This window comes from Aphis gossypii, chromosome 3, assembly GCF_020184175.1.
Source record: "Aphis gossypii isolate Hap1 chromosome 3, ASM2018417v2, whole genome shotgun sequence".
Classification (NCBI taxonomy): Eukaryota; Metazoa; Arthropoda; class Insecta; order Hemiptera; family Aphididae; genus Aphis; species Aphis gossypii.
The window spans coordinates 17,279,716-17,296,099 of NC_065532.1; the positions used below are offsets into that span (position 1 = coordinate 17,279,716).

A 16,384-nucleotide genomic window follows, 5' to 3' on the forward strand; every position below is an offset into this window, starting at 1 on the left:
AAGATTTTCTTATTCCCGCCCGATTTTTAGATATTTTTAGAACAAAATTTAATTATATCTGTTGATTCATGAGTTCTATAGTAAAAAAGATAAAAAAGAAACCTGTTATTCATTCCCTATGATGTGCGGTTTTATACTTAAAAGACATAGCTTCTACAGCAAGAGTCACACCCAAAGTAAAACGAGTTGAACACTCACAATTTTCTTACCGGCCAATGTCAGTTAATTTAGCTAGTTTAGTATACTTTTCCTTCAAATATTGACGTTTCCAGGATTTAAATCATTTTTCTCGTGAAATTTAAATGTATGATAATATTGAGTGATGTGCAAATTTTTTTTCACAGACCCCAATGACCATGGACAATTGTGCGGCACTTATCATTCAAGATCAGAAGTACTGTTACTTCCGGAAAGCAGTGCACTTTTGGGCGCAACAGGCACTGCTGCCAGCTGTTGTGGCCGTGGGCGTGGTGGGAAACATGCTATCCGTGGTCGTACTTACTAGAGAACCGATGAAAAGCTCTACCAGCACGTATCTGACTGCCCTGGCTGTATCCGACTTGTTTTATTTGTTATTTGTGTTCACCATATCATTTGAGAACTATCCATGGATCGTCGAAGCCGATTACTACATTTATTGGAAGTGGTATCCTTACGGGCTTTGGCTTACCGACGCTGCTAGTAAGTATATGCTTTTCCTATAAGTATTATAAGTATATAATTCTATGGAATAATTGAAAATCGAGGCACCTTCTTCATACCATTATTGTGTATATATCAAGGTGTTCACTAAACAACTTTCTTGTTTTATAAAATGTTGTTTTTACCGTACCACATAATATACTTATTTAGAATTTAATTTAATACTATTCTTACATACTTCTCACAGTTGCCTACAATTGATAAATTTGGCACAGTATATGTAACACAACCCCATTCATTAAGTCAATTAAAAACTAAGAATTAATTATTTAAAACATGTGTATTTCTTAAAAATAGTATAGTTAATTTATAGAACTAATTTTAATTGAATTACTAATAACCATTAGGTATTCAAATAGTTAGTAAACTTTAAAACTAAGGCCATAGGCGGGTATATGTGTGGTGTGTATATATAGTTGACCAGAGGGTATATTTACGAAAACAAACACTGCGAGGCAACTGTTTTATATATGTATACAAGGCTTGAATAATTACCAAAACTACTGACTCGATTTCATGCGGTTTTATTAAACATTGTAGATAATTTTTCAAATGAAAACACATAATATACTGTTCGTATACTACTGACCTAAATCCTTTTCTCTAAAACTGAGCGGTGAAAAATCTTGGCACCATCTGTTGAGGTTTTTATGATTATTATTTTTAATTTCCAAGCAATTATTATCTGCCCGGTGAAGTTAGTATATGTAATACAAATTTTATATTATATCATGATATGTGTGTGTACATTTGAGATAATTAGTATTTGGTGTTGTGATTCGTAGAGTAGGTAATAAAAAGTGTAGAATAATATACGTATCAGAGTAAGGTGGGAATTTATTTAATTATTAACTGTTTTCTTAACCGTTGAATGAATTCGTGTACTTTATCCATAAATGGGAATCTACAAAAGGAATAGTATTTCCAATACCGTATGGTCTCTCGGAATGGAGTTACCTAAAGCGCTTACTACATTACATTATATAGCATCCTGGATAAATTGTATGACGTATGGTTCATATGATCAAGAGGATAGAAGAGATGATTTCTGTGCATTGTTTAATTTACCGAAAAATTGAAAGCCGGACAAACTGAAACTTTCGTTCAAAAAGTTCATAAGCTCATTATTTTCTGTCGTGGGTATGCTACGAAAAGTTCGATTGGGTTCTTTTGGATTGAGGTTTCGAACAATATTCAACAAAAGACCCAAACCATCAAAAAAATATATATTATTAATTTTTTCCAGTAACACACCTCTTTTGTATGTGACTGTAGTAGATGAGAGATATATTTGTCGATATTTCTGTACCAGTCACGCGCTTAATCAACACGTCTATTGACGATGAATCCTGAATAAAGACTTGACCCTTCACGAATTTTTTTTTTTTTTATGGAAAAACAAAATGAATAGGCCTTGGCATATAGACTCAAGGGAACGACCGCATACCCTTTTAAGAGACTTTCTAATGGAGATGCAAGTCGTTGTGTACAATAAATCGTGTAAGTCGTAAGCAATAAAGGTGTGAAAATAAATGGACACTTCTTATTGTAACACACATAGTGAAAATGTCTGTACGTGGACAACTCAACTGAAGTATCAATGTGCTTTTATACAGTGATTCCGCTATTTCGCAAAAGCCGACTGCGAAACAATTAACACTAGCAATATTCTTGCGTTTTGAAGTATCCTCAAGGGAAATGCCGGTAAATAGTATTTATAAAGAAAAACAACTCGAAGCACTAAAATTACTTTCTCCCGAATAGAAACACACTGCATGCTTTGCACATGACATGAATGTAATATATAATATAAATATTGTACATAGTACAGGATTCATATGAAATAGAAATATTTATAAATTTCGATGTGAAATTTGTACTATGTCACACTGTCACATTGAATTTGATATTCCTTATATCAACTGAAAATACGTATGCAATAATCATTAGTAGAAACTTGGTAATAACATGTTACATAATTCAAATTCTTACATATAACCATAAAATATTTATTATTTCTGCAGTTATTATTATGATTCTCTTTTTCTTTTCTTTTTTAATTATCGCATTGTTATTTTATTGTAATAAGTTAAATAGGTACTGTAAATATTATTATAAAAACGTCAGTGAGAATTTTTTTAGATGACGATTTGTTAACTTTAACGATAACTAAAAATATCTTAAATTTATATTATGTTAACAAAGTAATTTAAGTACATCAACATAGTTATTCATAGTATTATCCGATTTAAACATTTAATTACGATTAGTATCAAAAAATAATTGTCACATAGACATAATAAAGCAATAAAATAATAATAAAGTCATGTTTAGTGTTATTTCATAATTTATATGAATCATATAATTATTTTATCATATAAATTTTGTTTTCGCTTTTAGCTATAACTTAAAAACTGTAATATTATATCAATAACTCTTAAAAACTTTAATTTTAATTAGCATTTATAAGAAGCTTGTATTGAAAATGTATTTAATTTTAAAGACATACAACTTTATATTAGTTCTATTAAACAAACTACAATTTATTGGTTTTGTTGAAATACACATAGAATGATCGTGTTAATTTATTATTAAATTTTAACTTATAAGATTAATCGAAATAGTTTAATTGTTTAAACATAGTCGTACTTACAACCATTCCTTTTGTTAAGCTTTTCCAGTTTATTGTTTGAAGTTATTTTAAATAAATAGACAATGAATTATTATGAAACCACAAAGTTTTTTTTACACTTATTATGAAATTCAAATTTTCTATTTCATAATAAAACAATATAGCACTTAAATAATACAAACTATAACTAGTTTATTAAAATTACGTCATATTATTTACTTAAAAACAATATACTTTTATTATTTATGCAAGGTCATTTTTAGAGCAATGCCTGCTTTATTTTTCTACAAATGTCTAAATTAAAGTAAAGAACTAAACATTTAAATTTAAAAATATGAATATTATTATTATATACTGACCAAAACAATAACTAAATGCGTGTACAAAAAAAATAATAAAAACAAAATATCAAATTGTTTTAATTTTAATAGAATATTTTCTTTTATTCGTTTATGAATTGCCACAACATGGAATAACGATTTACATTAAATTAAAATATGATTATATAAGATGAAGAATGCATAATATCATTAGAATAATTACAATGACATAAATTTGTTTTTCGTGATATTCCCGAGATTATGTTCATGATTGGAAACGTTGGGATTTTAACTAACTTCAATTACTACTATAAAACTATATTAGTATATTCTGAAAGATGAGATGTAACAATATAACGAAATTTAAGTTTACTAGTTATTCATGAAAAGATCGCAAGTAATAAAAATCACATTATATAACTAATTACTATAATAGATTAATTTACTCAAAATCTTAAAATTTTAAAAGCTTTTCTATGTATATATTTTTTAAATAAAATCAACCCATTTTTCCTATACTTTAAAATGTTATTTTACACTAAAAGATTTAATAAATCCTTTGAAGACTTAAAACAAATTTAAAAGGATTTCAAAACAAAACGACAGTGAAATACTTACTTATACATTGCATAGAAACCTATAAGTACAAAATTGTATCAATCATTTTTAAATTATAAACTATTAATAAATTTTTTTACTTATGTACACATCAATTATACCTATAGGTAGCGTTTAATTTTCTTCGGAATAAATCGAAATTATTAATACAAAATTAGTTTAAAATAATAAAATGTACGAATATTAAAAAAAAAATATTTAATATTATTTAAATAATAGTTTTAATATTTTTTCATGTATTTAAATATTGAGATTTAAAAATAAAGTGATAAATAATAATAAAAAAAATTTTGTAGAAATGTATTTATAAAATATAAGTTTCAGATAAATATTTAACTTAAGAAATGTGAATCTTTTTTTAAAATCATTCTCTTTCAAAAAAATCAAATTATTATGAGTATCCGTTACAATAGTTATGATAACTTTTATTCTAAGCAAAGCGATAATTGAATTGATTTTAGAATGATGTGTGTGCGTAGTGCGTGTGAGTGATAGGTATTTGAAAAATAGGTTTCTGATAGCGAATTTAATTTAATTTGAACTTTTGAAAAGTCAAAATTAATTGAAAAAACAAACAAAAAAATAAGGAAAAACTAAAGAAATGTTTAAGCGAAATTACTGCACAATATGTATTAAGTATATATTATTATAATAATATAATATATAAATTGTTTTCGGCAAAATTAAATATCAATCTAGCGCGTATTATACTAATAATACTAATATTATAATAAATTTATCTAATAGCAATATAACATATTATCTAAGGCTCACTAACAGTCTCTGCTCAGAACCGTTTTTCGTTTAAATCGATATAGGTAATACATCATTGAATTCAAATTTAACACACCCATTACAGCAAATCATTTGACAACTATATACGATAAAGCGGTTCCGACTTGCACTCATATTTTTAATTTAAAACAATCGTCTTAACGTTTTTGATTTTAATCATTGCGTAAATGTATAGTATTCAATTTGAATTTCGAAATTGTGTAATGAGTATAATATAGTCTCGTTAAGGCGCTTCGTCGATTATCATATGATAATGAACTTCGGGTACATATTATCAAAATGTAAAAAGTATACGTATCGAGTATTACCCCCCCCCCATCCCCGAAATTTTTTCAAAATGAATAATGCTATAAACCAAAATCGACAGAGTTGAGCTTTACGAAAACTAGTCTTCAAGTCGGCGCGGTATAAAATATATGTTATCGTACAAAGTAGTCGATATAATATATTATTATATAAAATGAAAAACCGGTCATATGGAACGTTGCGTATGCACGTACACATACTCACTAGACAGATTTAGTTAAAATGTTGGCACCGACGTGTGGTTGGTGTTTCGGAAACGTAGTAATGGTGATATATTAATTCCACGCCGAAGCTTGCAATATTATGTTATTTAGCTACACACACACACATACAATCGCATTACGAGATCCTCCTCCGTACGAGGTACTTAAACAATATCATACATACTTCATTGTTCGGCCCGTCAACAGCTATTATTATACATGGCAAATGTCGCAAGTTTTCGTGACAACTCTTCAGCATGGTTTAAAGTTTAGCACTAAACTATTTTCTTGATATGCACATATCGGTCTAGTCCAAATGCACGAACTACGCGGTAGTCAGCAAAAACGAAAACGATCCTCGTCGTTATATATAGATACATAATATACATATATTCTTATGATATGGGTATGCATGCACCAGGATACAACAAAGGATGCGTGAGTGCAAGGTACAGGATGATCAGTGTATACATATATTTAAATACTAACACTATTCGAGATGACACAATTTTATGTCATTGAAAAAAAAAAAAAATGTTTTTGAAAAAAAAAATGTTACAAACTTTTCTTGTTATAATTTTTTAAGTTCTATTACTTTTTTGAACAACACCTCATATTTTAAATTTCATATTCCGAAGTAGAATATATCATATTTTATTCGGAGTACGTTGATACATAAAAATCGAATTTCAAATGAGTATTTAATTATACTAAAGTCATACATGCATTTAGCGAATCAACATTCTGAAAGATATAGGTACCTAAATTTGATTTTAATTTCTTAACTTGTAACTCACTGGAATTAACTACCTGTAAAGCAATGAATCGTAATATAAATTAAAAATACATATTATTATCATTCAAATAAGTAAAAAAAATAATAACGTTAAAGATATAATATGGTTTTATAACGATATGAAATTATGTGAAAAAATATTTACAATAAAGTTAAATTCTTAAAAATAATGAATGTTAACACTTAAATGGATCACCTTGTACATTGTACGCGTTTCAGCTCAACGCCTTCTCGTGTTGTTATTTTTTCTCTATGTTAACAATCTCGTTGCGTTGACTTTTCATAAATTACCTTTTTCGAGTTTGTTAACTTAAAACTTTACTCGGAAGAACGTTCGTTAGGCATTAAGGTAGGTTATAGGTTAGATGTGTATGTTTGTCCGTATTGCGGGTGTATACCTACGTATTATTATGTATATACCATGGTCCTCGGTATATACCCGGTAGGGAGTCTTGAAGTTGTATATAACGTTATAAAATGTGTACATACTAATTGTGTCTCTACAAGCACATTCGTCCCGCGAACAGGATATTTTATATTATATTATGTAATAATAAATACAAGTGTGTATTTTTCATTATAATTTCATCTGTTCGCCGTCGTCCAAGAGTTTACGTTCGGATCTCTCAACGGGTACCCATAAACAAATACGCAACTATAATAATAATAATATATATATTTATATATACCAATACGTCCACGTCAAAACTGGAATGTTTGTATAAAGTCTCACAAGTATAACGTATGTTGTCCGACAGGGATCGATGAATTTACGGCAATACCGGGAAAATGTTATTCTTTTTTTTTTTTATAAAAATAAAGACTTATCTTCAGATACCTGAATTGGCAATATTCCAAAACTTTAGGTGAAATAATATCGTTTTTTTCTCTCCAGCCGTTAAAAAACAATAATAACGAACAGCTTATCTGTATCTATATATTCTATCGACAGATGGAATTTATTTAAAAATATATTTAAATTACCTACGGAAAATTCTAAAGAAAATGAACACATTGACTGTGGACAACAATACGACTTTATCTTGTTTTTATTTTAAATAATGCGAAGTATATAAGACTAAAGTGATTATCATAATTCAATTAATTTTGCACTGGTGGTTATACGCTCTACTAAACTACACATCAATACCAATCAAAATCGAAATGTTTTTATTAAAAACTTTCGAGACAAGCTCCAATAACACACACTGTGGCTATATGAATACGATTTAAAAACTTTTCGAACCGATTTTACAAAAATCGTAATCTTGTAAAAATAACTGTGTAAATAAACTAAAGACGAATTTACTTTTTCAAATGTTTTCCCAACGCTGTATACATATATTTTTTAAAAGGCTGAGTGTTTTGTATGAACAGTAGTTACACTCGATAAAGCTTAAATGGAATTGGCACAAAATATCAAGCAACAACATGGTTGAATAATCTTGTTAAATAATAATAAAAAAAAAAAATTTTCCCCAACGTATATTGATCGTACACCTAATATAATATTAAAATATAATATATTGAATCAAGTGTTTGTATAATACACACACATAGAACTAAAGAAATTAGAACATTTTAGGGAAAATACAATTTTTTCAGAAAGATTATAAATATAGCTTTCGTACATTATATTATGAATTAACTATTAGAAAATAGATTTTTTTAAATCACTCTATGACTACGTTACTAGATATGATTGAAAATGTCTAAATAAATGGTTGGCATTTAAAAAGGATAAAAAAAAAACTTATTTTTACAATATAAAATATTAAATTAAACTATGATGGTATTTAAAACTGTAGTTTTAAAACAAATTATAATGTCTTATACTTAAAATTTACCAAAAAAATTTTCACCCAAATAAATTTATATCCTATAACTCGTATTTTTGAATGAATACATTAAAAAAGATTAAGGACTATGATGAGTTATTTATGACTATATATATATATGTATATGAACTATTATACTACATACTTAATTCATTATGAGTGTGGTGATAAACTCTTTTCAGTCATTTTTTTTACACCTAATATACAAATTTAACATTCTATAAAATCAAAATAATATAATAACGTAGATTCCACGTAATAATTGTATACAATTCATGTATTATATTATGGAATTGAGGCATATGTTTATTCAAATGAGTTTAATTTATTATTCAAGTTATAACGGCAGTTTCTCACTCAAGTCAAACATAAGAATTGTTATCTTTTCAAGATAAAAAGAATATGTGAACTTTCAATGGTAGCATGTGTTATGTTTGGAAAATGGACAATATCACTCTATGTCTCTTGTCAAAATCTCACAATGTAATATAGTCAAGTCGACTTGTTGTATGAACGGAATATTGTTCACGCCCAAACGATACACAACCCTCTTTAAAAATTAATCAAAACAGTATACATAATAAATACGTTAAAATTGTAAAGAATTAAGATCGATAAGCCAGAGTGAAATAAGCCACGTCTACTTTATCAAAAATCTTCTATATAGACTATAAGTATGTATAGATATCATAAAATTTATAACAGTGTTCTAAAGTTTAGATAATAAAACATTTTAAATTATAAAATAATAAATTAAATGAATTAGTAGAAATTAAATGTTTCGATAGAAAAAAAAACAGTGCAGTGGCCCATGAGTGATGGTATATTGTTAATTAGTACATTAGAAATAATAAGTTTAATAATCTTGGTGTAATTGAAAATTTAGAAATTTTCTAAAAATGTCTCATATTATTTTATAGCTTTAATTTTCAACAAATTTGAGAAATAGAATACTTTTTTCTAAACATTTGGAAATACGCTGGTAGAAAGTGATAAATAAAAAAATTATATTATTAAGGCTTAATAACAAACCATAAGATGTTTTTAAAAAATCGGAAGTTTATATTAAATCCATATCATGGTAGTCTCTGTTCGGTATTGAAAAACAATATTTGTGTGTGTGTGTAAACAATACAAAGTCAAGTCTATCCCCTATAGTGGTTCTGAAACATGTATGTACCCAATGATGTGCACCTCAAATTTTGCATTTTATGGAGAAACTCATACAGGGAATTTATTTTTTAACGAAAAACAAATATTATTTTTTGTTTGTTTAGCGTGTCCATTGATTATAGAAATTTTAATTAAAAAAGTAATCCAATAAATGCATTATAAAAATATAAGATTAAAAAAAAAAAATTAAAAATTGAGTGTATTATTAATAAAAACCACAACGATTACCTATAACCCACGTGTAAAAAATATGCATATACAAAAAAAAAGTCTTGACTGATTGATTCGTAGTAGTCAAAGTACATTAAACACTGTGTGTAGCCTAAGACTGAAATTTTTCACGGTAAGGGATGGCAATAAGAAAGGATTTTCCGAAATTCGCATTTTAAAGAGGGGCTCACAGAGGGATTTGTCGACTGACGAAAAAACAAATATTGTCTTGTTTGTATAGGGTTGTCACTGGTTACAGAAAACAAAATAGAAGTCGCACGATTGGATACAATAAATTGTAGACCTGTACTCTACGTTCGGTTAAAACCACTGTCGCCACTGCCGTCCAAACGACTTTGTATTAAAAATCATACACGTTTCAACCACGTTTAGGACAGAGTAAATCCGAATTAAAATATTATTTATTAATCTTTAGCGGACAACACAGCCGCCACCGCCCCCCGTACGGGTTCGATGTAGACGGTAAGACGGTATAATATAATAATATATTATGTTCGACATTGCGATTTGTGATGTAGGTCGTTGCGTACAGCATTATTTTTTTTTACGTCGCGTTTCCTGGGAGACGCATTGTTATTTACCCGACACGAAATTCGGACGCAGAATCTTCGTATAAATCGAAAAACGTCAAAACACTTGTTGTCGTGTTTGTTTGTTCATCTCTGAGCGGTGCAAATTCGACAGGAAACGTCGCATTGCGATACTATTAATTAATTACCTTAAGAGCGCGTAAAAATAAGCTCATCACCATGAATTCGACGACGGCAACCGACGCGTGGTACACGACCAGCCCATTGGACGACTTCCGGTCGATCTTGAAGATGATCATGGACGAGACGGTGCAGTTCGCGGTGGCCGCAGCGACCCTGTTGGGCGTCCTGTGGTCCGCGGTCGTCGTCACCGCCATGCTGGCCGAGGGCGTTCTGAACGCGGTCATCCAAGCCACGACGGACGCAGCCTGTCCGCAACCGAAAACGTGTGCGGCCGTGTCGTTTCTAAGACGGCCGTTGATCCGGTCGATCACGACCACCTGTTTTGCACTGGGGCTGTGGTTGACGTACTTCGGTATCGTGATCGGTCCCGTGTGTTTGGTGATCGGTCGACCATCGGCCTCGATAGTCCGCAAATTGGTCGGGGCCGCCGGTGCAGTGGTCTTCGGATGACGTCCAGTAGTTGTATACTTTTAAATCCTTTTAATCTGTAAAAAAAAAATATTTCGTTAGAATATTTTCTACGAAGTTTTTTAAATAATAAAATCGTTTAAAAATATTGTCGATTATTTCTTGTCTGTCTTCTTATTTGAATAGTTGTTTTATTGAAACCAGACGATGTCCGCACGAGATCGGCGATTTAAACATAATATTGAATACCTACCTCTAAGTCGATGAAACAGTATAAATCGTTTCAATATAAGAAGTACAAATACAATATAATACGTACGAATTATACTTGGCACAAGTCTAAAAATATTACGTAACTATTTAAGCAAAATAACATCATACAACGGCAATATAATATATTATATTTTATCAGATATAAGTGTTTAGAATATTATCATAATATAACTTTTCATTTAGATATCACGAGTTGCGTGCATTTAACCGCCGTTGGTGTAGATCATAAATTGTTATTGCCGTTGTACGTTATAAAATATGTTACCTGATGGGACTATATAAACGTATGTTCGTCGTAGTAAAGTCTGTGGTTAATATAATTGACATTTAGGGTATGTAAATTTTTATGGGCTAAGCCGCATATTTTGAGCGAGTCAGGGACATTTGTGTAAAAAAATCGTACAATTTATACCACCATCCTCTAGTTCAAACTGTGCGGCTTTCGTTATTAGCCTATTTTCCTAGAGTAACCCTCTTTTTAAGTTTAGTAATCGCGCGTATCCATATTTTTATTTCCCGAGCTCCTATAATATAAACATATTTTTTTTTCTTAAGTCGGTATACTCGAAATTCATGATTATGAGGTTGGGGTTAATATTTCTAAAATAATAAATTACTGTTATATTATATATACCTACATATGATTTGTTCTCTTTTACATTTGCCCATTGTATAACTTATTATCCTGTATGTTAACTTTTTTAATTAGTTAATAATTTTATTTTCTCATTTATATAAACGCATACTGCATAGTAATATAATATATTTAATTTTTTTTATAATCTTTTGTAATCTGATAGGTTTCTGATTTCGTATATTTTCTATTATAGCATGAGTTTATTTCATAATGGTTTTAGTTTAACTTGAGTTTTTACTTCGGAATAAGCTCAGCTATTAAATTATCTATAAATTAAATTTCTACAATTGTACAAAACCATTTTAGTATAGCTTTATATACCTATTTATAAATGATATGTACACTTTTAAAGGCTAATGACCTCAAATCAAAGTCTTTCAAAAAAAAATCAAATAAACTAAAAAAAAAAAAAATACGTATCAACTTTTTTAGTATTTTTAATAAAATAATTCAATTCCATTAATGTACCTACTTATCATCTGAATCATAATCAATTAAAGTCGCATTCGCATTCAAATGTGCTGATACATCATCGCTGTCAGACAGAATTTTATAAAAATGTATTTCAAATCAACGTATTATACACGAGGACTACATAGTACCTACATATAGTACATACTAAACAGTATTAATTTTCAATATGATTAACTGGTTAATGAAACCATAGAATAAAATACGTATCATTGTAACTACTAAAAAATAATAATAAGCATTAAGCACGATAATAAATATTAAAATGTGTATCAATGCTACCTAAATAATCATAATATAGAAACATTTTTTTTCCGTTATATTCATTATTTTTTTTTCTATATTTTTTAGTATAATCACAAAGCCGCCAATAGCTCACATATTTTTTTTTATTTTATAGACCAAGGACTAAAGGAGTATAATAATAGTACGTACTAGCTCCGTTATATTATGTTATCTATGGTCTGCAGCAGGGAACAGTTCAACGGTATATTTGCGCACGACATAATAGTACAATCCACAACAGTGAAAGGGTTATTTGAATTTCCTCTTTAGAATAATGTTCAGTTAAATTATTGTTTGCTGTGTAAATGTGAACTAGACAGCGGGGTATTTCACATAGATGTGTACTAACTAATAGGTCCATTATTTAATATAGCACAGCAAAAAATTAGTACCACGAGTTACATTTTCTAGGTTTAGTATGGGTTATCTCGCACAGTGCACAATGCGAGCGCCACGGTACCAGCAGCGTGTCGAAAACCATTTAAATACATAAGTTCCTCGCGAGTTATAATAATTACTTTTATAAAAAAATGTAATCTTTTCTCGACGATGTACAATGTCCTGTATCTTAAGGATGCAAAAGTGCACGAAAAAAAATTACCGTGCTTTTTATGTTTGAAAGTGTCCTGTAAATCATTTGTATTGTATGCGTGTGTGTTGTTATAGTAGGTACTATGCAGCACAACACTATAAAATATAAGTGTGGCGGTGAATAGAAGTACAATTTTTGCATTGTGTCTAAGATAATAATATATATAATAATATATTGTGATCTGAGATTATGCCTAGCTAATGTATCACCTTGTAAATGATGTAACTTATAATGTTTTTTCAACAAAAATTTAATCAGTCTACTGTAATATTAACAGTAAAACAAACTAATTGAATATCAATGTCAAAAAACATATTATCATGATGAATTAATACACACACAAATATTTCAATATCTAATTAAAATCACTTACTCAGTAACTATAGTTAACATTTTTATTATTATGTATTATTATTTTTCACTAAATTAAACTACACTGTTGCTGTGTTTTTTAAAATAAATTATTGATTTTATAATACTATAATAATAAAAAAAATCAAATAAATCGAAGAGTATGATTATTTTTATTAAACTTGATGTACTTAAATTTTTAAAAATCAATATAGATGTAATACCTATAGTTATAGCTTCTTTAATGACATGACTTTAAATCTTAATGCTTATCATACCGAACGATCTTCTTTGTTAAATTGATTATACATTTAATATTTGATAAATAGTTTTGAATTTAAGAAGATAAAATGATTAAAATAAATGGTATAATGAGCCATTGTTCATTTTTATAAATCTAATGCTATTCGATATTTTATGATCATTAGTATTTAATACATCTACTCCCTAAGATAAATAATTAAATGAATACTTACTTAAAAAAGGCATAGATCAATAACTTTACTTAATAATTCTTGTATTTTTTCTTTATTTCTGAAACATGTAAAAATAATAGTTGTAAACTATTATCAGAAATTTAAATAAGTATTATTTCTGAATAAATAAATTAAATATTTCATCGATTTTTAGATATTATGTGTTTTATCAGTTTGGTTCCAAAACGTAAAAAAAAAAAAAGAAAACACGATCAATATTATTTTATTATTAGTTAGCGTTAACATCTTATAGCTAAGATAGTAATCATAAAATTCAAAATAAGTTATTGAAAAAATACTATGTATAAAAAAAATTATTTTAAATATAATTATTATTATTATTATTATATAATTCAATATTGTTTTTTTTATTTTATCTTCTTAACATATACCAAATTAAAATTTTTTTTTTAATTATATTTAATAATTTTTCATTTTTAATGTTCAAAATGTATATATATATATATTATATTTATATACATATAAAATATAATGAAAAAGGATCAACTTCAAGAACTATAATATGACAAAATCAATCTAATAAAAACAAGGTTAAATGTAATGTTTATTGAACGTATTAATTTTTAATGATTCTGTAATTCTGTATATTATCTAAAATTATCATTATATGCATCAAGTTTGTTAGGGTCTGATTTCACTGTGCTATATTCTGATAATTATTAATTCATTTTATACAATTATAGCCTCTAAATTGATATTAAATAAACGCTTAATTATATTACCAAGTTATAATTCGTTAATAGTTATATCGCTTTATACTCTGCACTCTGCAGAATCCAAAAGCTATTTTTTCACTTTGATATTATGTGTCATTAGCGCTGCCAACAAAATGAAGCTTAATATATTAGGTTAGACATATACATACTACTACGGTACTAACTACTTCATCGTGTGCATTCTCTATTCTCTAACTATAATTTTAGATTCTGAGTACAAATGTATTGACTTTAAAATGTGATTTTTTCGTATCTAGCCTTTCGAGGCAGTAAAAATTCATCGATTTTCATTTTCGAATGTGGTTTTTGGTAGAAAATTGGATCTAGTCGATACTTTGGGAGGTAATGAATAAAAAAGTATGTCCGTTTTATACATATCGTTTTCAATGTAACCGAGAAAAAAAACGAATTAAAAATTAAGGAAAACGAGAATTTTCACACAGAACCACGCAATATTGGACAAAAACAATTTCATCGTGTAACTCAAAAAAACCAAAAACTTTTGACGCTCGAAACGTTCACCAACTGCGTTTATATTTACGTTGTTAAAATATTTTTACTATTTTTGAGCAGCTGTTTATGACATATTTTGTCATATTCGCAACCGAATACGAGGTTCCTCGTAAATTCGTATTGTTATTATTATTAAAAAAAAAACGTCGAGCTGGGATCCATAAATATTTTTCACGAGCGTCTGCGGAAGTTTAAATTTTGACAAAATCGGGTATTCACGCGTAAAATAACGATTTTCCGGTTTTGAAAAATTTTCGTGTATTCACAATATAGCGACACAATAGTGATTATACCATATTATTATTATATATAGGCGTAGCGAGGAAAAACTATGATGGTCACACCTCGCGCGGCTGAGATTATGTCATAATAAGATATTTAAAGTCAGATCGCCCGTATAGCAGTGGCGTATTTACGGGGGGAGGGGATATGGGGGATACATCCCCCCCTTGGTACTTTTTTTACTAGTAAGTTTAATAACGTTGGTAAGTGTACCCTCCTCACCGTCGAGGAAATTATGTTTTTCAACTTATATCCCCCCCTGGACAAAATCCTAAATACGCCACTGCCGTATAATACATCATCACCCGTGATTATAATATTTTCGTCGTACCTGTTTTTCTTTTTGCAGGCAACACGTCGGTACTGTTGACCGTGTCGTTCACCGTCGAGCGGTACATAGCCGTGTGCCATCCTCTGCGCGGCCGCATGCTGTGCACCGAGTCCCGGGCCAAGCGCGTCATCCTGATAGTGGCCCTGTTTTGCATCGCGTGCACGGCCACCACGCCGTACGAGTGGCACATAGCCATCAACGCGGCCACCGGAAAGTTCCAGAAGAGCAGCACGGAACTGGGCCGGAACGACATCTACAAGAAAGCGTACAACTGGTTTTGCATCGTCACGTTCATTTGTGTGCCTCTGCTGGTGCTCGCCGTGCTCAATTGGTTCCTGATCAACGCGGTCAATCAGAGCCGCCGGAACCGGACGCGGCTCACCTGCCAGGTAAGTCCGCGAATCCGCGACGTCGATATCGATGTAGTCTACTCGATGTACGCAATAATGCGCCCTATTTCGAAAAAAATTCAAAACACTGTTCGTCGAACAAAATTTACGAAAAGGTTTTTCATTCGAATAATTTTTGTTGTTTTCGTCCGAGAAACGGGCGTATAGCTCACGCGAACGGTACCGCGGTACCCGCCCACTAAAAAATACGTAATAAATACAATTATTACAACACACAGTGGCTGTAATCGTAATCGAATAACACGTTATTTGTCGATCAAGATTATATTACATGAGTTTAGGCTCAACAAG

General features: G+C 29.4%; 1 protein-coding gene and 2 long non-coding RNA genes across 3 annotated transcripts in view; 2 read left to right on the top strand and 1 right to left on the bottom strand.

The window, feature by feature from the left end:
* LOC114131015 (FMRFamide receptor-like) overlaps nt 1-16,384 on the top strand; it is a 79,687-nt gene that overhangs the window by 41,410 nt on the left and 21,893 nt on the right. The window contains exons 2-3 of the mRNA XM_027996138.2: nt 345-681; nt 15,702-16,072. Coding sequence (XP_027851939.1) covers nt 351-681; nt 15,702-16,072 — 702 coding nt within the window. The 5' untranslated portion in view covers nt 345-350. The remainder of the gene's footprint in view (nt 1-344; nt 682-15,701; nt 16,073-16,384) is intronic.
* On the top strand, nt 8,383-10,893 carry LOC126550755 (uncharacterized). Its single transcript, XR_007604796.1, has 2 exons — nt 8,383-10,076; nt 10,133-10,893. It is a non-coding gene; the product is annotated as an uncharacterized LOC126550755 (long non-coding RNA).
* On the bottom strand, nt 10,671-15,764 carry LOC126550753 (uncharacterized). The gene is made up of 3 exons (XR_007604794.1): nt 15,684-15,764; nt 13,821-13,878; nt 10,671-10,812 (listed from the first exon to the last, which is right to left on the bottom strand). It is a non-coding gene; the product is annotated as an uncharacterized LOC126550753 (long non-coding RNA).